The 22,864-nt window shown below is 43.8% G+C and overlaps 1 protein-coding gene across 9 annotated transcripts in view; it reads left to right on the forward strand.

Moving 5' to 3' along the window:
- The window catches only part of ppfia3 (PTPRF interacting protein alpha 3), a 129,594-nt gene that overhangs the window by 103,242 nt on the left and 3,488 nt on the right, over positions 1 to 22,864 (forward strand). For 6 of the 9 annotated variants that reach the window (XM_072588823.1, XM_072588822.1, XM_072588825.1 and 3 more), the window contains 8 exons: positions 591 to 653; positions 5,497 to 5,523; positions 6,941 to 7,116; positions 7,890 to 7,987; positions 10,297 to 10,472; positions 15,946 to 16,014; positions 21,733 to 21,901; positions 22,698 to 22,769. In XM_072588823.1, the coding sequence (XP_072444924.1) occupies positions 591 to 653; positions 5,497 to 5,523; positions 6,941 to 7,116; positions 7,890 to 7,987; positions 10,297 to 10,472; positions 15,946 to 16,014; positions 21,733 to 21,901; positions 22,698 to 22,756 (837 nt within the window). In that variant the 3' untranslated portion in view covers positions 22,757 to 22,769. The remainder of the gene's footprint in view (positions 1 to 590; positions 654 to 5,496; positions 5,524 to 6,940; positions 7,117 to 7,889; positions 7,988 to 10,296; positions 10,473 to 15,945; positions 16,015 to 21,732; positions 21,902 to 22,697; positions 22,770 to 22,864) is intronic. The other 3 variants (XM_072588824.1, XM_072588827.1, XM_072588830.1) reach the window with 1 other exon arrangement.

Consider the following 22,864-nt stretch of genomic DNA (forward strand, 5'->3'; position numbering starts at 1 on the left):
TGCTCCTCGGGAATGTGCGCTTTGCTTTGTTCCAGATTGTTCTCTGCAGTTGTGCTGCTCAGACCCTTGCGCAGAGAACTAAGATTAGATTTCAGTTCATAATTCCCCCTCCTGGTTCAATTAATCAACTCTCCAAAGCCCTTCCTTTCTGTCCATTGATCCTCTGCTTTAATTAATGCTTAATATCTGCTGTTAACCCCTCACTCTATGCCCCCAATCTCTCTCATTCCCCTTTTCTCTGTCATTGTTCTTCTCTCTCATCTTGGCTCCATCTTTTTTTCTTTTCCTCTCTTTTTTTCCTCTCTCTCTCTTTATTTCTTTCATTCTTTATTTATGTCTTTCTTTCCTTCTTTTGTCTTTCCTACTTTTCCTCTCTCTTTCCTTCTCCCTCTCTCTCTCTCTTTCTCTCATCATAGTTTAAAAAGCAGTGGACAAGATATCTCTTTAGGGAGAGGTTTACATACACCTCAGTCTCTTGACATTGTGAAGTTTCTGAAGCTGTGTCTCCATTTTGTTTTCTCTCTCTCTCTCTCGGTTGCTCCCTTTTTTGACCTTTGATTCGACTGTGTATTCCTGGATTCTGTGACCAGAACACGGGCAACGTCTGGGTAACACACGAGGAGATGGAAACCCTGACAACATCGACAAAGACGGTGCGTTGGTAACATCTCAACATTTCTGTTTGCCCTTGAGGACATGGCCTCATGCTAATTGAAGAACCATTTGTTCCATAAGGACCTGGTGCCAGGAAGTCCATTCACAACGGCGCAAAAATTAGGTGCAGGCCATTCGATAAAATCATAGCTGATTTAACTATGGTCTCAACTCCATTTTCCCTCCCCTGCTCCCCTTAAATTTTGACTGCCGTGTCAATGGAAAATCTCTCTAACTTGGAATAGACTCATCAGTTTAAGCTTCACCTCTCTCTGAGGAGGATGATTCACAGCTTAACCATCCTCTGGGAGTAAAAAAGGTTCTTCTCTCAGTCTTGTTAATGATTTGCACGAAGGAACTGAGGGCATTGTGCTAGGTTTGCAGATAACACAAAGATGGGGAACAGGTAGTGTTGAGAAAGTGTAGAGGCTACAGAAGGATTTGGTCAGGCTACAAGAGTGGGCAAAGAAGTGATAGATGGAATATAATGTGGGAAAGTGAGGGGTTATGCACTTTGGAAGGAAGAATAGAGAAATAGAGTGTTTATAAATGGGGAAAGGCTTCAGAAATCTGAAGCACAAAGGGATTTGGGAGTCCTGGTTCAGTATTCTCTTACGGTTAACATGCAGGTAAGACAAATGCAATGTTGATATTCATTAAAATAGGGCTAGAATACAAGAGCAGGAATGTACTGTTGAGGCTGTATAGGCTCTGGTCAGACTGTATTTGGAATATTGTGAGTTGTTTTGGGCCCTGTATCTAAGGAAGGATATGTTGGCATTGGAGGGGTTCCAGAAAAGGCATACATGAATAATCCCTGGGATGAAGGGCCTGTCATATGAGGAACAGTTGAGAACTGTACTTGATTGAGTTTAAAAGGGTGAGGGGGACCTGATTGGAACTTAGAGAGGCCTTGATAGAGGAGGTGTGGATAAGATCGTTCATTAGTAGGACAGCCTAATACCGGAGGACACAGCCTCGGAGTGAAGGCACAACCCTTTAGAACTGAGATGAGGAGGAATTATTCAGCCAGAGGGTGGTGAATCTGTGAAACTCATTTCCACAGTGAGCTGTGGAGGCCAAGTCATTAAGTGTCTTTAAGACAGAGGGAGATAGGTTCTTGATTGATAAGGGGATCAAAGGTCATGGGAAGAAGGCAGGAGAATGGTTTTAAGAAGGTTATCAGCTGTGCACGAATGATAAAGCAAACCTTTGATATGCTGAATGGCCTAATTCTGCTCCTGGTTCTTATGGTCTTAAATGAGAGACCCTTCATTTTTAAACTGTATTCCCTAGTTCTAGACTGCTGCCCCCTGTCATCACCAAAGGGAAACAGCATCCCCTGGGTCAAGTCCTTTCATGACCTTGTATTTTAATAAGATCGCCTCCCATTTTTCTAGAACCATACAAAACAGACTGAGCCTCGTCAACCTTTCCTCTTAAGATGTTTCACCGAATCACAGAAGTGTTATGCCATAGAAGGCAATTCAGCCCATCTTGTCTGTACTGGTTCTTCAAGTGAGCATCATTGCCAAGCGCTGATCTCCTGGTTTCTCCCTGTATCCTTGCACATTGCTTCTATCCAATAAATCATCCAATACTCTCTTTAATCTTTGGCAGAGTCTCCCCTCTCAGTGGTGCTTTTTAATTTTAATTTGATTATTTGTTCCGGATGTTGCAACTTTTACCGTGACCCAGATGAGGAGGTGGAGTCAGTTCCATATGACACAGGAGGAGCACTGCACTCAAATGCTTTCAGGGGTTCAGAAATATTTCATTTCAGTTCATTGGGAATAAATCTAATTTATAATTGTGTTTGAGATGTTCCCCAAAGGGACAATAGTAATAAGGCTCTGTTGCGGTGGCTAACTCACTAGTGGACATCTGGCTCCTCGGGAACCGGGCATTGGCTTAAATTTGCCCATTCTACCCCTGGTGTCTTTTCTCTGGCAGTGTTTGACCAATCAGTACCCTTTCCTCAATATAAATTGTTGTTCCCATTTGAAATTTTTTTTAGATTACTTACAGTGTGGAAACAGGCCCTTCGGCCCAACAAGTCATTACTGACCCGCCGAAGCGCAACCCACCCATTCCCCTGCATTTACCCCTTTACCTAACACTACGGGCAATTTAGCATGGCCAATTCACCTAACCTGCACATCTTTGGACTGTGGGAGGAAACCGGAGCACCCGGAGAAAACCCACGCAGACACGGGGAGAATGTGCAAACTCCACACAGTCAGTTGCCTGAGTCAGGAACTGAACCCGGGTCTCTGGCGCTGTGAGGCAGCAGTGCTAACCACTGTGCCACTGTGCCACCCACTATTCTTGTTTGTTATTCTTGTGATTGTGTCCTGATATGTCCATTTGACTGCATGTCTCCTTTTGTTAGCAGTTTGTCTATTTTTGTTCCTTCTCTGGCATTCAGTCGTGCTCCCTGTGATGCTTTCTGCTTAGTAAGAGAGCAGTGATTTGGGCAGAAGCATGTGAGCCCATGGTGATTGATATTCAATGTTTTACTGCTTCCCTTCCTATGATTTGGGAACTCTTAATCTTGTCTCTTCTTTACTAACAGAAATTCATGCAGTTCCTTTGTTCTACATTAAAGTCTGTGATGGACTCTGTTCTCCCTCCCTCTCTCATAAATTGTTCAACAATTCAACCACATTCGTACTCCAAGAAAGCATTAGGCAAAAGTGGGTACTTTTGCTGGAAATCAGAGTCTAGATTAGAGTGGTGCTGGAAAAGCACAGCAGGTCAGGCAGCATCCGAGGAGCAAGAAAATCATTGCCTGTTTTTCCAGTGAAATCTTTTTGCTTGAGCTTTACTTCTCAAAGACTGTACCAAACAAGGCAAAATAAATTCCAAGATCGAAACCCACAGAAGCATAAGCCCCTCTGTTGAAGAAAGTTTTTAAATATTTGTCAATCTCTCTGGAGTGAAGATCCAGAGATTAATTAAGGTTGGAGGCAGAGGATAATTAGACCAAGATTAAAATTTGACGTGCTGTCCTCATTCTGGCATTTTTCCATTTTAAGTCCTGTGTGCACTAATGAAGGGCTAATGCCCAAAGTGTCCATTCTCCTGCTCCTTGGATACTGCCTGATCTGGTGTGCCTTTCTAGCACCACGCTCTCAGCGCACATTTTGAATGGCAGTTACATATGTAAACATGCCACGCTGTAATTATGACATACAGCCAGCTGGGGATGTTGTTTGGTGTTTCAGTTAATTTAATGGTGACAGTATTATTTCAAAGTTGCGAAGATTATATGGTTAATTTCCATAGGGACACAGGAACATATAATAGAAGGAAGTTGGTGGGTGTGAAGATGAAATTATTGTGGATTATTTTATGACAAGTAAAAGAAAATTATTGTATTTCCTGGCCACAGAATGAAAACATTGTGAGCCATCTTGTAACTTGCTCATGCTACTTATTAAGAGGGCAGCTTCGAAGTGTCACACCAGAGCCAAGTATCATTAGAACACACTCATTGACTGAAGGGAGAAAGGGGAGGGGGATTCATAATGGCCTGTACTCTTCCTTTGTATCTCAAACCCCGATGGTTCAGTGGATTCCACACTCTGGAATCATCAGTTTCTGGGTTCATGACACACTCCAGGACTTGCGCACCAAAACCCATCTTCAAAGCCTAGTCCCAGTACTGAGGGAGTGCCACACTACTTTAGGTGCTAGTTTTTGAGTCAGCTTATAAACCAAGATCTACTCTACCAGTTTGGGTGGATATACATTAACCCACAGTATTATTTCAAGGAAGAGCAGGGGAGTTCTCCCCAGTGTCCTGGCTGACAATTTATCCCTCAAATCTCATTTCTCTCACACAAGAAAAATGAAATTCTCTGGTCTTCATCACATTCCTAGAAATTCCTGCATGAGCAGAAGGACGCTTCTTCTCAACCTGCCCCCTCACCTGAGGAGTGGTGACTCTCAGGTTAAACCACCACCGTCCATGTCCCTCTCTAATGAGAGAGCAGCCTTATGGCCTGGTACGACTTTGGCACTTCATCACATTTCTGTTTGTGGGGTCTTGATGTGAACAAATCAGGCCACATCACAACATGACCACACTTTGAAAGCACCCAATTTGGTCATTCAGAGGCCACGGTAAAGAGATTTTTAAATAAATACCAAACCCATTTGTTGATGTGGTGTATGAGTGTATTCAAAACAACATAATGCAAATCAACTTGAGATGGACAGTGCCACGCTGACATCATCCCAAAAGGAAATAAATACCTGAACCATCTTGGCTCTTTATATTAGGTAATCCTGGCCAGAAACTCCCACCGACGTTCATGACAGATGTAAGGAAGTATCAGTGAGATGGTGGAAGCTTAACAGTGCAGGTCTTAACTGAGACCAAACACGGAGAGTGCTGGAGAAACTCGGGAGGTCTGGCAGCATCTGTGGAGCGCTAAACAGATTTAATATTTTGAGTTCAACGTGACTGTTGTTCAGAACAGTTCTAAAGCATAGTCATGTTGGACTCGAAATGTTAACTCTCCGCAGATGCCGCCAGAACTGCTGCATTAATTTGCTTTTTGAATCATTGATCTGGGCCTGCTTTGCATCTTATAAATACAAATCAGTTGGAGGAGATGTAGGCCACTCGGTCCCTCAAGTTTGCTGCAACAGTCAGTCAGACCACATCTTCCACCTCAATCCTACTTCCCCTCCAGATCCCTGTGCCCCTTAATCCACTCGGTAACTCTTTCACCTGTGGAATGTAGCACTAACGTACATGCTAACACTGTACTAACTGTTTTCTTGCATCCTTTCATCTCCTGCCTCACTAACCTTTAACCTCTCCGACGATAGGAGGCCAAGGAAATCAGCTGGGACCAGGTGGGTTCTCCAGTTTTCTTTTCAAGTGATCTATTTAAATCTAGTTTAAGATGTTGTGGTTTGGGGGCAGCTTGCTTGGTTGGCTGGACTGAGGTGCACAGCAGAGTGGGTTTGAGCTCCCTATTGGCTCAGTCCTGCCTCCTCACCTTAACCCCACAGTGGCCTCTTTGCATCACCTGTGACTAACAATCCACAACCACCTGATGAAGGGGCAGCGCTCTGAAAGCTAGTGCTTCCAAATGAACCTGTTGGACTATAGCCTGGTGTGTGATTCTTAACTTAATCCTCAGAAAATAAGGATGCATCATGGAGAGAGATATTGGACATGGGGAAACATTGTCTTTGACACACTGGAGAAATGGATGAGGGATTCATGTTGCTATGGACCTCTTGCCACCAGGGATTTTAAAAAAAATTGTTTCTGTGAGAAAGGTCCACATTTGTTGCCCATCCCTAATTGCCCTGGAGAGCAGTGAAGAGTCAATCACATTGCTGTGGGATTGGATAAACTGGGGCTGAAGCAAATAAGGCCAATTAGTTTCTTACCCTGAAGGATATTTGTGAATTCAATGGGATTTTGTGAAAATCAGTGATAATCTTGGGGTTGCAGATTGCATTGTTTAAATTAATTAATTTTGTTCTAAATTGATAATTTAATTTCGGCAGAAGTGCTACTGCAGATGCTGGAGATTAGAGTCAAGATTAGAGTGGTGCTGGAAGAGCACAGCAGGTCAGGCAACATCCAAGGAGTAGGAAAATTGACGTTTTGAGCAAAAGGAATCCTGACGAAGGGCTTTTTGCCTGAAACATTGATCTTCCTGTTCCTCAGATGCGCTTTTCCAGCACCACTCTAACCTTAATTTAAATTACCCCAGTTGCTGTAGTGGGATTTGAACCTGCATCCTTGGCTGTTGTATTTACTGGTCCAGTGACATTACCACTACACTGCAATGGTCTTTATCAAAGCCACCCCAGCTGGTCCCTATATTGTTGAATGTTGCCTAGGCTGCACCCTGTTGCTGATGGAGCCTCCAGTGACAAAACCCTGATATGCTTGTGAAGGAAGGTCTAGGAGAAATACCAAAATGGGGAAATTAAAATACAATCCTCCTAATATACACTTGTGTCAAATTCATAATACTCCTGTGAAGCCTGTAGGGATGCTTTACTGTGTCATTGGTGCTATACAAATGGAAGTTATCAATTCATGTCAGTGCATTCAATAGCTGATTCGTTCAGAACACCTTTGATGTTGTGTTGCCTTTGACCCTGCACAAACACTTTGATCTACATATGGGTGTCAGTGAATCTATGACTACCCTTGGTGAGTTTGTGAGAGGGGTTTGCTGACCTTCCTTTGAACGTATGGCCTATTGCTTTGGGGGCCACTTTAATTCTGAAGTATTGATCTTTTTAGATCTTGGCGTATGGTGACATGAACCATGAGTGGGTGGGGAATGATTGGCTGCCCAGTCTCGGACTCCCGCAGTATCGGAGTTACTTCATGGAGTCGCTGGTCGATGCCCGCATGTTGGACCATCTGACCAAGAAGGAATTGCGAGGCCAACTGAAGATGGTTGACAGTTTTCACAGGTATGGTTTTCTTGCAGCCCCTCAATTGGCATTATCAATGATACATACAGTTCAGGCTGTCACTCAGCACTGCCCTGAAAACGGATACACAGTGCAGTCCTTCATGTGGGCACAAGCCCAAGGACTACCCTCGCTCTCCTGTTATATTGATTCCCAGCTTTTTGGTGAGGTATGAAACTGGATAGTTTTTTTAATTTGATACTGGGTTTAATCACAGAATGCAGTATTACACATGCCCATTTCCACCCTCCAAACCCAGTGACCCAGCAGTCTCCCTTTATAAATAAGTTGGGTACAAATTAATGTCCTCTACTTACATATCTCAACAATATGATGAACATACCATTAACAATGCAATTCTGAAGAACAGTGACTGCACCCAAAATGTTGATTCTGCTTTCTCTCCACAGATGCCGCCAGACTTGCTGAATTTTTCCAGTAATTTGTATTTTGTTTAATGGCATTAACATTTCAGGCTTCACCATCAATAAGAACATTACTAAACCTGATTAGCTCCTTGCTGTTTTGGAATCTTGCTCTGCACACTTTGGTGGCCTCACTTCCCTGAACTGCAACAGCGGTTGATACTTCAGAAGTACCTCACTGGTTGCAAAAGTTTCACGGGAGGGGGGGGGGGGGGGGGGGGGGTGGGGGAGGGGTACGGAGAGGCACTATATAATTGCAGGTTTCAGTATAAGACGGCACAGCTGCACAGTTTGTGTTTGTTATGTGTGGGTCGCATCATGTGTGATCTGGACGCCTCTGTGTTGCAGAATCAGTCTCCATTACGGCATCATGTGTCTGAAGCGGCTGAACTACAACAAGAAGGAGCTAGAGAGCAAGAGGGAGGGGAGTCTCATTCAGCTGAAAGGTGAGTGCGTCACTGGTGTTGCTGTGTGAAACATGCCAGCTGAGGTTAACCAGCTTGAGGTGTTCAGCAGAACTTCATCCCTTGGCAAGACGATATCACGTGCAGAAGGCAAAGATGGAGAAAGTGGTGCTGAGAAAAAACCACAAGAACTAGGAATAGGCCGTTTAGCCCCTTGAGCCTGCTCTGCCATTCAATAGTATCATAGCTGATCTCACCTCAGGCTCAAATCCACTTTCCTGCCTGCTCCCCATAGACCTTTAACCCATTACTAATAAACAATCTCTCTCCTCCTTAAATTTATTCAATGTCCCAGCATCCACCACACTCTGGGGCAGTGAATTCCACAGATTCACAACCCTTTCGGAAAACCATTCTTCCTCATCTTTGTTTTTAATCAGCCGCCCCTTGTCCTAAATTTGTGACCTCTCGTTCTAGATTGGTCCACAAGGGGAGACATCCTTGCTACATCCATTTTGTCATATACCTCAATTAGATCTACTCTCATTCTCTTCAACTCAAGTAAGTATAGGCCTAAACTGCTCAATCTCTCCATCAGACAAATGAATCATCTCTGGAGTTAATCTGGTAAACCTTCTCTGAACTGCCTCCAACACAATTACATCCTTCTCTAATGTACAGCGAATGCATTAATAGGCTCAGGCAACAATACCACTAGCCTATCACCTTTCCCCATTCGAAGTCATTGAAACAAAAATTTGTGGTCACCTTCAATGAGACTATTTTTATATTTTGCATTTATTAATTGAATTCACATTCCCCCAACTGTTGTTTTGGGATTTGAAGTTGTGTCCTGAGACCATTAGCCTGAGCCTCTGGATTACTAGTCCAGTAACAGTACCATGACATCAAAATATCCTCCTTGACTGGCATATATCCTGGGGCCCCCACTCTTGCTTACCCATAATTGGAATAATCTCCTCTGCATCACCCTTTATAACATTTATTAACCTCTTCTTGATTTTCTCTTTTTCTGGGGAGTTCCAAATTTCTGCATCCAAGCTTTTTTAATGGAAGTACCCTATGTAAACATGTCACACCGTCATTACAGTCACTTGCCAATAGAGGTGCTTTAACACCACTGCAAGAGAGGATGGAATTGCAGTCATGAAAAGCTTCATAGTGACACATCCCTCAAACAATAGATCATCCAATCAATATGATGCTCTGTGAGAGTTTGCTTTGCATAGTTTAGGCCTCGTAAGTTTCTTATGTGACAAGCAGGACTACACTTCAAAGTACTTTGTTAGCTGTTCGAGTGTTCTTGGCCATTCTGACCTCTCACTCACCTCCTCCAGTCCTACAGACTGCCAAGGTCTGATATCCTCCAATGCTAGCCTCTTGCACATAACCAACAATAGCAGCCATGCCTTTAACATGGGAATACCTGCCATCCCTCTCCTCTTTAGGACAATCCTTAACATCAATCTTGTTAATTAAGCTTTTAAGCAATTGCCCTACTATGTCCTTCTGTTGTTTGGTGTCAAATTTGATTTGATTGTGTTCTTGTGAAGTTTTCTGCAAAACTTTATGATGTGAAAAAAATGTACACCGTAACCTTGCTACTCTGGACTGGAGTAAGAAAGTTAAGGATCCCAAACTATTTCGCTGAATCATAAACATCTTTAATTAGTAATTTTTTCTTTTATTTCTTATTTAGCCAAATCTTTCACATGTAATTATGCTAGAGTCTGTTAAAAAAAATTCCCAAAAACTGGTGTTTACAAAACAAAAGCATCCACTCCCTCCACCACTGACACTCAGTTGCAGCAGTGTGTACCATCTACAAAATGCAGTGCAGAAGTTCACCAAGACTCCTCAAACACCTTCTAAATTCACAACCACTTCCATCTCAAGTGACAAGGACAGTAGGTCCACGGGAACTCCACCAACTGCAAGTTCCCCTCCAAGCCACTCACCATCCTGACTTGGAAATATATTACCGTTCCTTCCCGAACAGCATTGTGGGCCTACCTAAAGCACGTGGACTGCAGCCATTCAAGAAGGCAGCTAACTACCACCTTCTCAAGGGCAACTAGGGATGGGCTATAAATGCTGCTGAAAGAGGAAATGAAAATAGAAATTCCAGACTGGAAAGGTTACACTCGAGAAATATTAGTGTTAGGAGAGTTGGTGTGGACGTGTTGGGCCGAAGGTCCTGTTTCCATACTGTAGGGAAGCTAATCTAAAGAAAAATTGCACAAGCCCCCTTCACCTGGAATCAGAATGTGATGTTAACAGGTTAGAGTTACATGTACAATTTCACATGTTTCTCTTCCTGTCCTTTCCAGATGTGATGGTGTGGACAAATGATCGAATGATAGGCTGGGTGCAGGACATTGGGCTGAAGGAGTACAGCAGTAACTTACAGGAGAGTGGGGTCCACGGGGCACTCATTGCGCTGGATGACACCTTCGATCATAACGATGTTGCCTTACTCCTGCAGATCCCAATGCAGAACACGCAGGTAGGTGGTGAACTGAGCTCAGCATGGGCTGTGCCTCTTAACATCCGTGGGATGTCTGCATCACTGGCAAGACTGGCATTTGTGGCCAATCCATAATTGCCCTCAAACTGAATGTTTTAACTGCTACTGTAAGGCAAAAATCAACAGAGGAACAGGCCTTTTGGCCCACCAAAACTATGCCAGCACATGATACCTTTCTCAACTAAAAGCCTTTCACCTCTGCGCAGTTCATATCCCTCTATTCCCTTCCTATAGTCTGTTCTGATACAATATGATAGTTCCATTCCCGTGCATTCCCGCATTATAAGAACATCGCATCATAGCAGCACCATTTAAACAAATAGGACTGGAATCACATTATAGCCAATACAGCTAAGGAAAGTTCACATTCTACAAATGTTGGTCTAAATTCTTCAATTGCGTTTGGTCAATTTGTGTTGAAGAAATGTGCATTATAGCAGAATCAACGGTACTTGCATATCTGTCTAGATGCCTCTTAAATGTTGCCATTGTATCTGACTTCATCATCTCCTCCGGCAACAAATTCCAGGCACTTATCAGCCTCTGTGTAAAGAAATCTGCTTGTCATATCTCCTTTAAACTTAACCCCTTTTAACTTAAATCTATGTCCCCCAGTAATTGAACTGACAACTTCAACTAAAATTGAACACAATTGCTGAGGGGTGACCTTATAGAGGTTGAGAAATTCCTGAGGAAAATAGATAGGATGAATAGCCAGATTATTCATCCTATTCTATCTATTCATACATGTACCACACTCTGCGAGAAAAAGTTGCCCCTTAGGTCTCTTTTATATCTTTCCCCTCTCACCCTAAACCTATGCCCTCTAGTTCTGGACTCCCGCAACCCAGGGAAAAGACTTTGTCTATTTATCCTATCCATGCCCCTCATGATTTTATAAATCTCTGTAAGGTCACCCCTCAGCCTCTGATGTACCAGGGAAAACAGCCCAAGCCTATTCAACCTCTACCTATGGCTCAAATCCTCCGACCCTTGCAACATCCTTGTAAATCTTTTCTGAACCCTTTCAAGTTTCACAACATCTTTCCGCTAGGAAGGAGACCAGAACTGCACGCAATATTCCAACAGTGGCCTCACCAATGTCCTGTACAGCCACAACATGACCTCCCAACTCCTGTACTCAATACTCTGACCAATAAAGGAAAGTGTATCAAACTATTGCTATGGGATCTTTTACAGTCACCGGAAAGGGCAGGCAGAGCATGAGCTTTGCATATCCTCTGATGAGGGCACCCATGGGAGTGCAGTCCTCGTCTGTAATGCACTGGAGATGTCAGCTGCAACTTCTTTGCTCTCGAGTATCTAGTCTCATGTTCTGAGAGCCACTGAGCCACGGTTGACACCCTGAGTCAGAATCACAGAGGTGTCACAATGCAGAGGAGGCCATTCAGCCCATTGTGCCTCTCAGCTCTGTCATCTAATGCCAAACTCCTACCTTTTTCCCCATATCCCTGCACACCATTTCAATCAAAATAACCATCAAATGTTCTCTTTAATTCTTCAATTTAACCTGTCTCCTCCACATTGCCAGGCAGTACATTCTACACCCTAACCACTCACTGTGTAACTTTTTTAACTTATCATTTTAAGTCCAGACCCCCTCCTTCTAGGAACACACTCTCCATATCTATCCAGTTCTGCTCATGTTTTGACAAACTTTATCAAATCTCCTGTCAGACCTCTTCTCTGTGAGGAGAACAGTCCGACCTTCTCCAATCTGTCATCAAACTCTTCAGTAGGATCCCCTGGTCTCCTCCCCATTGACTGCTTAACACAGCAAGGCTCTGTACACAGTCTCCACACTCACAATATAGACTAAACATCAAATCAGCTTTTGGTTTTCTCTGTGTCCAGTGACTCCTGCTGGGAAATGTCGACTGGGTCAGTGCAATGGCTTTTGCAGCCACGTAGCAAACAGCATTGACTTGGGTTGAGCTACTGTGGAGCTGGGCCTACATAAGTGAGTGCCTTCAGGAGAGGAGGGGGAAGAGAGTTGGACAAGGAAAGGGAAAAAGGTAATGAGTCACTGCGTGTTAGGATTAGTAATGATCACACCTTCTGTTCACATAAAACACCAGCGCAAAGTCTGCAGAGAAGGAAGGAACCGCCGACTATTACTGGCTTCTCACTCTGTGTTTGTGTATGTGTATATGTGTAGGGAAAGGGGATGTGGGGATGGTAGGTGACTCCTGCCAAAATCAACTACAATGAGCTTAGACCGATGCTGTCCAACTGCTCTATGTTCTTTCCCACTGTGACCACATAGAGACTTGGAGCTCACTGTGACCCTTTGGTGACCTGTGTGCAGAGGAGAATTTTTTTGGAAATGGGGATGAAGAGTCCGTTGCTGCCTTGGAGCTTGTGACTCCACTTGGGGTCCAAACAAACCCCTCCACGATTTCACTTCAGGAAGCTCAAGGACTATACAGTGTCTTCTGCTATCTGCAAATTGCTCCTCTGCCTGGCCCTGCTTCTTTAAACCCAATGTGGGAGAGCAACAAAACATTACGGTGCCACTCTGAGGAAATGCCAGTCCCAAAGGCGAAGGGGAGTAAAGGATTCAGGAGTAAAACCTTTTCTGAGGTTTCCACTGATTCAGATGTTGCTTTGGAGTAATGGCATTGGTGATCATCTTTAAGCATTCTGCAGAATCTAGAAGGATTCCAGTGGACTGGAGGGTAGCTAATATAGCCACACTCTTTAAAAAAGGAGGGAGAGAAAATGGGGAACGTGGGGAAAATGCTAGTCAATCATTAAGGATGTAATAATTAAGCATTTGGAAAACGGTGACAGAATTGGTCCCAGTCATCTTGGATTCACTAAAGAGAAATTATGCTTGACCAACCTTCTGAAATTGTTTGAGGATATGACTAGCACAATGGACAAGGGTGAATCATTAGATGTGTATCTGGACTTTCAAAAGGCTTTTGACAAGGTTCCACTTCGAAATTAATAAGGAAAATTAAAGCTCATGGTATCAGAGGTAATATTTTGACCTGGATAGAGAACTGGTTCGCAGACAAGAAGTAGAGAGTTGGAGTAAACGGATCTTTTTCAAAGTGACAGGCAGTGGCTTGTGGGGTACTGCAGGTTTCATTGCTGGGATCCCAGCTATTCACAAAATATATTAACGATTTGTACGCAAGAACTGAATCCAATATCTTCATTATTGCAGATGACACTAAGCTGGGTGGCAGTTTGTGGTGTGAGGAAGATGGTAAGAGTCTTTAGGGTGATTTGGACAGATTGGCTGAGTGGGCAAATACTTGGCAAATGCAATATAATGTTGATAGATTTGAGGTTATCCATTTTGGTTGCAAAAACAGGAAGGCAGATCATTATCTGAATGGAAGCTGTTTAGGAAAAACGGGAGATACAACAAGGCTTGGGTGTCATGGTGAAACGGTCGCTGAAGGTTGACATGCAGGTGCAGCAGGCAGTGAGGAAAGCTAATGGCATGCTGGCCTTCATAACGAGAGGATTGGTGTATCGGAGTAAGGATGTCTTGCTGCAGTTATACACGGCCTTGGTGAGGCCACACATTGGGTATTGTGTGCAGTTTTGGTCTCCTAGTCTGAGGAGGGACATTCTTGCTCTTGAGGGAGTCCAGCAAAGGTTCATCCGACTGATTCCGGGATGGCAGGATTGACATATGAGGAAAGACTGGATTGACTGGGCTTGTACTCACTGGAATTTAGAAGAATGAAGAGAGATCTCCTAGAAACACATAAAATTCTGATAGGATTGGACAGGCACAATGCGGGAAGAATGTTCCCAATGTTGGGGAAGTCCAGAACAAGGGGTCACAGTCTAAGAATAAGGGGTAAGCCACTCAGGACTGAGACGAGGAAGAATTTCTTCACACACAGAGTTGTGAACCTGTGGAAGTTTCTCCTCTAGGTAGCTGTTGGGGCCAGTTCATTAGATATATTCAAGAGGGAGCTGGACCTGACCTTTGCAGCTGATGGATCGAGGGGAATGGGAAGACAGCAGGAATGGGATACTTATTGCATATTCAGCCATGATTGCATTAAATGTTGGTGCAGGCTCCAGAAGGGCCAAATGGCCTCCTGTCTAACAGAGGGAGTGCTTTCTGCTGCTAATAGGAAGTTGCTGAGTCGCTAGATTCTGATTTGTTAACTGATTCTAGTTTCTTTGCTAGGTGAGACAGCATTTCTCCCGAGTGAGGAGTCTGTTGTTGAACTCCTTTTACTGAGGAGAGCTCTAGGTAACTCTTCACAGTGACTGCAATGATTCAGGAAGATCCAACTGCATTTTCTTTGCAGCCAGTCATGCTCATACTGCAACAAAAAGCCCCTCTTTTTAAAAAAACTCTCCTCAATTTATTCAAGCTAACATTGGAGGACACAAATACTTGCACTTACTTGCAGCCTTGAATAACGTGCCAAGGTTTCTCAAGCAGGTATCAGTAAAAGATTGACTCTGAACCATATCAGGAGATATTACAATAGGTGATTAAAAAGGTTGGTTTTAAGGAGTCTCTTATTAAAGGAAAGCGAGATATAAAGAGGTTTATGGAAGAGAATTCTTGAACCTAGTATCTGGAGGTACAGGTAACCTGTAGTTGTGATGCAGTTAAAATTGGGACCACACAAGAGGTCAGAATTGGAGGAGCTCAGACATTTCAAGAGGGCTGAGTTTTATTTCTTTCGTTCATTCATGGAACATGGGCATTGCTGGCTGGACTAGTATTTATTACCCATCCTTCGTTGCCTTTGAAAAAATGGTTATGAGGTGCCTCGTGTAAGCATTGCACCCAGTGTTGTTAGGGAGGGTGTTCCAGCATTTTGACCCAGTGACACTGAAAGAATGGCTGACATATTTCTAAGTCAGGATGGTGAGTGGCTTGGAGGGTAACTTCTAAATGGAAGTGATTATAAGTTTGGAAGGTGATTTCTAAGGACCTTTGGTGAATGTCTGCAGTGCTTTTTGTAAATAGTACACGCTGCTACGACTGAGCGTCAGTGGCAGAGGGAATGGATGTTGAAAGTGTTAGAATGGGTGCCATTCCAGTTCGGTTCTTTTCCTGAATTGTGTTGAGCTTCTTGAGTAGTGTTGGAGCTGCACTGGCAAGTGGGAAGCATTTGATGACACTCCTGGCTTGTGTCTTGTTGATGGTGGGGAGACTTTGGGGAGTCTGGAGGTGAGTTACTTGCTGCAGGATTTCTGGTCTCTTACCAGCTGTTGTAGTCACTGTATTTATACAGCTGGTCCAGGTTCAGATTCTGGCCAAAGGATGTTGATATCTTGTGAAAAGTTGACTTTGTGACAGGTATATTGGGACTAGAGGCAGACAGTAGATAGATTGATATCTCTGTAGCCTTGATGATTTTCTGTGGCAGTTCCACTGTATCTAACATCACATCTGCTCACACTTGAGACACTAATGACATTGTTATCTGTCCAATAGGCACGTCAGATATTGGAAAATGAATTCAAAAACCTGCTGCTTCAAGGAACTGATCGCCGCCATGAGGAGGTTAGTGTGAACTCAGCAGCTCTCTCGCACACTGCCAGTCAGTAATCAGAGAATGGCAAAGAAAGAGGCCATTTGACCCATCATGACTGGTGCTGATTCTCTGCAAGAGCAGCTCAGCTAGCCCCGAATCTACCTTTTTTCCAAATCTTTCTTCAAGTCTTCAGATAATTATCCAACTCCCATTTAAAAGTGCCTCCACTATACTCTCAGCCTTCAGATAATTATCCAACTCCCATTTGAATCTGCCTCCACTACATTGTCAGCCAATGCACCTCAGATCCAAAATGCTTCCTTGTGCTAAAGTTGCATGTTTTGCCAATCACCTTCTCAATGCTCATGCCCGTTTGAAGTGTTTTCCCTGATATCCTCGGTCCGGACACCTCGTGATTTTGGACACCTCCAGCAATTTCCTCCCCACTTTGCTCTTCTTCAAAAGAAACAGCACCAAATTTTCCAACCTATTCTCCCAACTAAAATTCCGCATCGGTGGATCTAACCCCATGAATCTTTTCCACATCCTTTCTAATACTTTCCCATCTTTCCTGAAATGCAGTGTCCAGAACTACACCAAATACTCCCGTTCAGGCTGAGTTGATGGTGTTGTGTATCTTTACCATTATTCTCTTCCTTTTCCATAATATGCCTTTTCTTTAGCAAAACCCTGGATCCTGTACATGTTTTTTTAACCACTTTTCTAAGCAGTGTTGATCATTGAGTTGATGAACAGAGGAGAGGAAGAAGACCAACGAGAGTAAAAACAGAAAGAGGGGACTCTTAAAGTTTAATTAAGTTGGGGAGGGGACCCAAAAAATTACAAAAAGCTATCAATAGATTAACTAAGTGGGTCAAGATGTAACGAAATGGAGTACGATATATGAAAATGTTAATTTGACCATTTTTCAGAAAGAACAAAAAATAAGCATATTATCTGGATTTACAATAATGAGAAGAGATCTAATTAAGGTATAGAAGATGCTAAATGTTATAATTGACCATGAGGGGATTTAAATACAAAATTGGGAGGTTATGCTTCAGTTATACAGTGGACTGGTGAGACCACATCTGGAGTATTATCGACAGTATTGACGGCTTATTTAAAAAAAGGATTTAAATGCATTGGTGGCAGTTCAGAGAAGATTTGCTAAACTAACATTTGATATGGGCAGATTGTCTTACGGAGAAGTTGGACAGACTGGACTTGTACCTTATGGAATTTAGAAGAGTAAGAGGTGACTTTTGATTGAAACAGATAAGATCCTGAGGGGCCTTGACTGAATGGATGTAGAATAGATGTTTACTTTTCTGGGAGAATCTAGAACTAGGGGTCACTGTTTAAAATCAGGGATCACACATTTAAAACAGAGAGGAGGTAACATTTTTCTTAAGTGTTTGGAAGTGCTGAACACTCTGCTGTTCAGGAAGAGAACCCTTGAAATTGTTTTAAGGCAGAGCTCAATACATTCTTCTGAAACAAGGGAGTGAAAGGGTGGGAACGTGAAGTTGAGGTTATGATAACATCGACCATGATCTTATAGAATAACAAAGTAGACTTATGGGGCTGAATGGCTTATTCCTAATTGGAGTATTCGTCTGCAAATTGACCCCTGTAGCCAGGAGAGGGATGGGGGAGGGGTGTGTGTGTGTGTGTGTGTGTGTGTGTGTATCAGCTTGGCCTAGCCAAGGGATATGAAGACAAAGTAAAGCGATGGAGTTAAGATACAGGTATTGCATGACTGCATTGAATGGTGGGACAGCCTCCACTGTTCAACATAACACAGTCCATATGTTGGATTAGGTAGTGCAAGAGTGTCATTAAAAATCCATAATTTAGCACAAACATCAGTTTCCACGATGGAGGGTGTGAAATAATACACTCCACTCCCTGGAATGCCCACCTCTCTCTAAAAGCATCAAATGCATTGCTTGCTCCCTCTCCAAGGTCATCTGGGCACGAATGTAACTGCGGAAGAGGGTCAGACAGTAAGCAGAGATGACCCCCTCCACTGTCTGCTGCCTGGGCCTGTTTATAGCCAGCTAGGCCACGCCCAGCAGCAGACCACAAGAAGGCCCTCCAATCTGTCCAACCCCTCTGCACTGGATGACCAAAGATCAAGAGCTTAGGGCTGAAGTGCAACCAAACAACAAATAACTAAAAGAGGAGTGGAAATACCCACAAGCAATGTGTAAATTGCCCATGGATTCCATAGTGCCTCAAAATAAAAAGTTGGTCTGGGACTCCATGGACCACTCCAAACTATGATTAAGAACCCTGCTATTTTCTTTTTATTTATTCCCAGAAGTGCTGTCACGCACAATTGAGCAACTTTCCCACCACCAAAATCACCATGACATTTTTTTAATGGTTTTAGGCAAGAACTTTCAAAAGTTGATTGGGGGCAAATGTTTACAGATAAAGGGATGCCTGGAAAATGGGAAGCCTTCAAAAATTAGATAACAAGAGCCCAGAGACAGTATGTTCTTTTAGGGTGAAAGGCAAGGCTGGTAGGTATAGGGAATGCTGGATGAGCAGAGAAATTGAGGCTTTGGTTAAGAAGAAGAAGGAGGAAGCTTATGTCAGGAATAGACAATAGAGATCGAGTGAATCCTTAGAAGAGTAAAAAGGCGATAGGAGTAAACTTACAAGGGAAATCAAGAGGGCAAAAAGGGGACATGAGATAGCTTTGACAAATAGGGTTAAGAAGAATCCAAAGGGATTTTATAAGTACATTAAGGACAAAAGGGTAACTAGGGAGAGAATAGGACCTCTCAAAGATCAGCAAGGCAGCCTATGTGTGGAACTACAGAGATGGGGGAGATACTAAATATGTATTTTGCCTCAGTATTTACTGTGGAGAAGGGCATAGAAGATAAAGAATGTGGGGAAATGGATGGTGACATCGTGAAAAATACTACAGAGGAGGAGGTGCTGGATGTCTTAAAATGCATAAAGGTGGCTAAATCCCAGGACCTGATCAGGTATACCCTAGAATTCCGTGGGAAGCTAGGGAAGTGCTTGTTGGGCCCCTTGCTGAGATATTTGGATCATCGATAGTCACAGGAGAGATGTGGGAAGGCTGGAGGTGGCTAAAGTGGTGCCATTATTTAAGAAAGATGGTAAGGCTTTGCAAGGGAACTATAGACAGTGAGCCAGTTGTGAGAGTGTGGTGCTGGAAAAGCACAGCAGGTCAGGCAGCATCTGAGGAGCAGGAGAATCAACATTTCGGGCATAGGCCCTTCATCAGGAATGAGGCTTGTGGACGGGAGGACTGAGAGATAAATGGGAGGGGGGTGGGGCTGGGGGCAAAGTAGCTGATAATGCAATAGATAAGAACTTCAGGGTAGAGGAAATGGCCTGGGGAGTGCAGTGAGAGAAAGACTCACAGAGATCCTTGTAGAGAGGAGGAGAACTTCTTCAGTGGGCAAGTTGTTGGAGGGAACCCTGAGGGACAGGACTTAAATGTATTTGGGTAGGCATGGACTGATTAGGTATATCAACATGGTTTTTTGCATGGGAAATCATACCCCACTAACTTGATTGAGTTTTTTGAAGAAGTAATGAAGAGGATTGATGAGGGCAGGGCAGTGGACATGTTCTGTATGGATTTCAGTAAGGCGTTTGACAAGTTTCCTCATGGTAGATTGGTTAGCAAAGTTAGACCTTATGGAATACAGGGAGAACTAGCCATTTGGATACAGACTTGGATGAAAGGTAGAAGACAGAGGATGGTGGTGAAGGGTTGCTTTTCAGACTGGAGGCCTGTGACAAGTGGTGTGCCACAGGGATCGGTGCTGTGTCCGCTGCCTTTCATCATTTATACAAATGATTTGGAGGTGAACATTGGAGCTATAGTTAGTAAGTTTGCAGATGACACCAAAATTGGAGGTGTAGCGGACAATGAAGAAGGTTACTTCAAAGTACAACGGATGTTGATCAGATGGGCCAGTGGGCTAAGGAGTGGCAGATGGAGTTTAATTTAGATAAATGCAAGGTGCTGCATTTTGGAAAGGCAAATCAGAGCAGGACTTATGGTAAGGTCCTGGGAAGTGTTGCTGAGCAAGTGCAGGTTCATAATTCCTTGAAAGTGGAGTGTCAGGTAGATAGGACAGTGAAGAAGGCATATGGTATGCTTTCCTTTACTGGTCAGAGAATTGAGTATAGGAGTTGGGAGGTCATATTGCGGCTGTACAGGACATTGGTTAGGCCACCTTTGGAATATTATGTGCAGTTCTGGTCTCCCTCCTATTGGAAGGATGTTGTGAAACTTAAAGGGTTCAGAAAAGATTTACAAGGGTGTTGCCAGGGTTGGACGGTTTGAGCTATAGGGAGAGGCTGAACAGGCTGAGACTTTTTTTTCCTGGAGCAACGGAGGCTGAGGGGTGACCTTATAGAGGTTTACAAAATTATGAGGGGCATGGACAGGGTAAATAGACAAAGTCCTTTCCCTGGGGTGGGGGAGTCTAGGACTAGAAGGCATCGGTTTAAGGTGAGAAGGGAAAACTTTAAAAGGCACCTAAGGGGCAATCTTTTCATGGAGAGAGTGGTGCCTGTCTGGAATTAGCTGCCAGAGGAAGTGATGGAGCCTGCTACAATTACAACATTTAAAAGACATCTGGATGGATTTACAAATAGAGTCATAGAGATGTACAGCACGGAAACAGACCCTTCGGTCCAACCTGTCCATGCCGACCAGATATCCCAACCCAGTCTAGTCCCACCTGCCAGCACCCGGCCCATATCCCTCCAAACCCTTCCTATTCATATACCCATCCAAATGCCTCTTAAATGTTGCAATTGTACCAGCCTCCACCACTTCCTCTGGCAACTCATTCCATACACGTACCACCCTCTATGTGAAAAAGCTGCCCCTTAGGTCTCTTTTACATCTTTGCCCTCTCACCCTAAACCTATGTCCTGTAATTCTGGACTCCCTGACCCCAGGGAAAAGACTTTGCCTATTTACCCTATCCATGTCCCTCATAATTTTGTAAACCTACATAAATAGAAGAGCTTTTAGAGGCATATGGGCCAAGTGCTGGCAAATGGGACTAGATTAAGTTAGGATATCTGGTTGGTATGGACGAGTGGGACTGAAGGGTCTGTTTCTGTGCAGTACATCTCTGTAACTACTCACCACCACCAATGCAGCTAATTCGATATTTACAAGCAAAGCCCATGGACCACACAAACTGTCAAATGTGAGGGAGAAATAAGAAGAGAGGGAAAGGGCTATATCAAAATGGAATCAGAGGAGGAGATAAAGCACTGTATCTCCTGCTTTGTCCACCTCTCTCTAAAAGCATTGAGTATTGATGGACACTGTGCTCCAAGGACACCTAGGTACAAATGGAATGTGTAGAGGTGAAGTGGAACCAAAAACACAACAAAAGGATTTTCAACTAACTAAAGAGGGAGAGTGCTTTTGCCCACAGCCAATAGAGACATTGTCCACGGATCCCACAGCACTGCAAAATAAACAAGGCCTATTCAGGGTAATGCTAGTATCAAAAGTGAAGGGGTGTATGGAGAGAGGGAGGGGACTAAATAAGAATCCTGCTCTTAAACACGCAGTCCTAGTATCACCTCCCTCAATTACCTCTGGGGAGCTTCTAGTTAACCCTTAAGGGGACTTTCATTTCTAACAGTGTCACTACAGGCTGAATGTCCTCCTCCTCCTCCTGGACAATGAATCCTAATTTCCTTTCCGACTCCCTTTCCAGGATGACACCAAGAACTTCAGCCGGGCGCCCTCATGGCGCAAGCGTTTTCGGGCGAAGGAGATGCGTGACATGACCTCAGATACGTCTGAAACTCTGCCAGCCAACTTCCGGGTGACTGCAGCCGCCATCGCATCGCAGAACGTGCAGCTGCGGAAGGTGCAGCCAGACAGTAAGTCCCTGGTCACCTTGTTTACGGTTTCTGTCTCTGGCTTGGTCATACTGAGAGTCCTGATATCAGGCAAGCCATGGGGAAGTAAGTCCAGGTGACTCAGATATAGAACTTTGGGGAAGGGGAGGATAGTGTAGGGTTAATGTGGCACCACCTATACCATGAGACTTGAGTGAGGGTAAGAGAGATGTGTTTATATAGCTCCTTTCATATTTTCAAAACTCACCTAAGTGCTTTACAGCCAATGAGATGTGGTGATTGCTGTCACATGATAACTATGGCAGCCATTTTGTGCACAGCAAGCTGCCACAAATCACAAATATGAAAACACCCAGATCATTTTTTTTGTGATATTGACCAAGGGATAAATATTGACCAGGGTATTACAAAGAACTCCCTCAGCGCTGATCCTGCGACAGTGTGGCGCTCCTTAAGTACTCACTCTACAACAGGAAGATATGAGAAGGAGTTTAAGAGGGAAAGGCAAGTGATGTGGGAAACACACAAGAAAGGATGAGAGAGAGAGAAAGACATACACAGAGATGACGGTGATGGTTACAGGGATGCATACGATACTCAAAGAGACAACAAGACATACCAGGAGGGGAAAGAGAGCGAGAGAGAAAGAGACACATAAACAGTGTTTGGAGGGGGGAGGTTTGCAGGGAGAGACATACACAGAGGAGGGGGGCAGAGGAAGACTACATTGTAACTGGCCAATTAAACTAATGCTGCAAGCTTCTTAAGAATTCAACTGGTCATTATTTTCACACAAATATATTTCATTGTAACCTAGGTAACCCCTCAGGGACTCCGCGAGCTGACACACCATCAATCCGGACGTACTCGTGCTAGCATCACTCAGCAAGTAAGTGTGAGCCTGACCCATGGTTGGGAGAATGTTGGGGTTAGCGGAGCTGCGTGCTGTAAGACCTGGACACAACAGTATTGAATAGTTTAATT

This window comes from Chiloscyllium punctatum, chromosome 18 (genome assembly GCF_047496795.1).
Source record: "Chiloscyllium punctatum isolate Juve2018m chromosome 18, sChiPun1.3, whole genome shotgun sequence".
Classification (NCBI taxonomy): domain Eukaryota; kingdom Metazoa; phylum Chordata; class Chondrichthyes; order Orectolobiformes; family Hemiscylliidae; genus Chiloscyllium; species Chiloscyllium punctatum.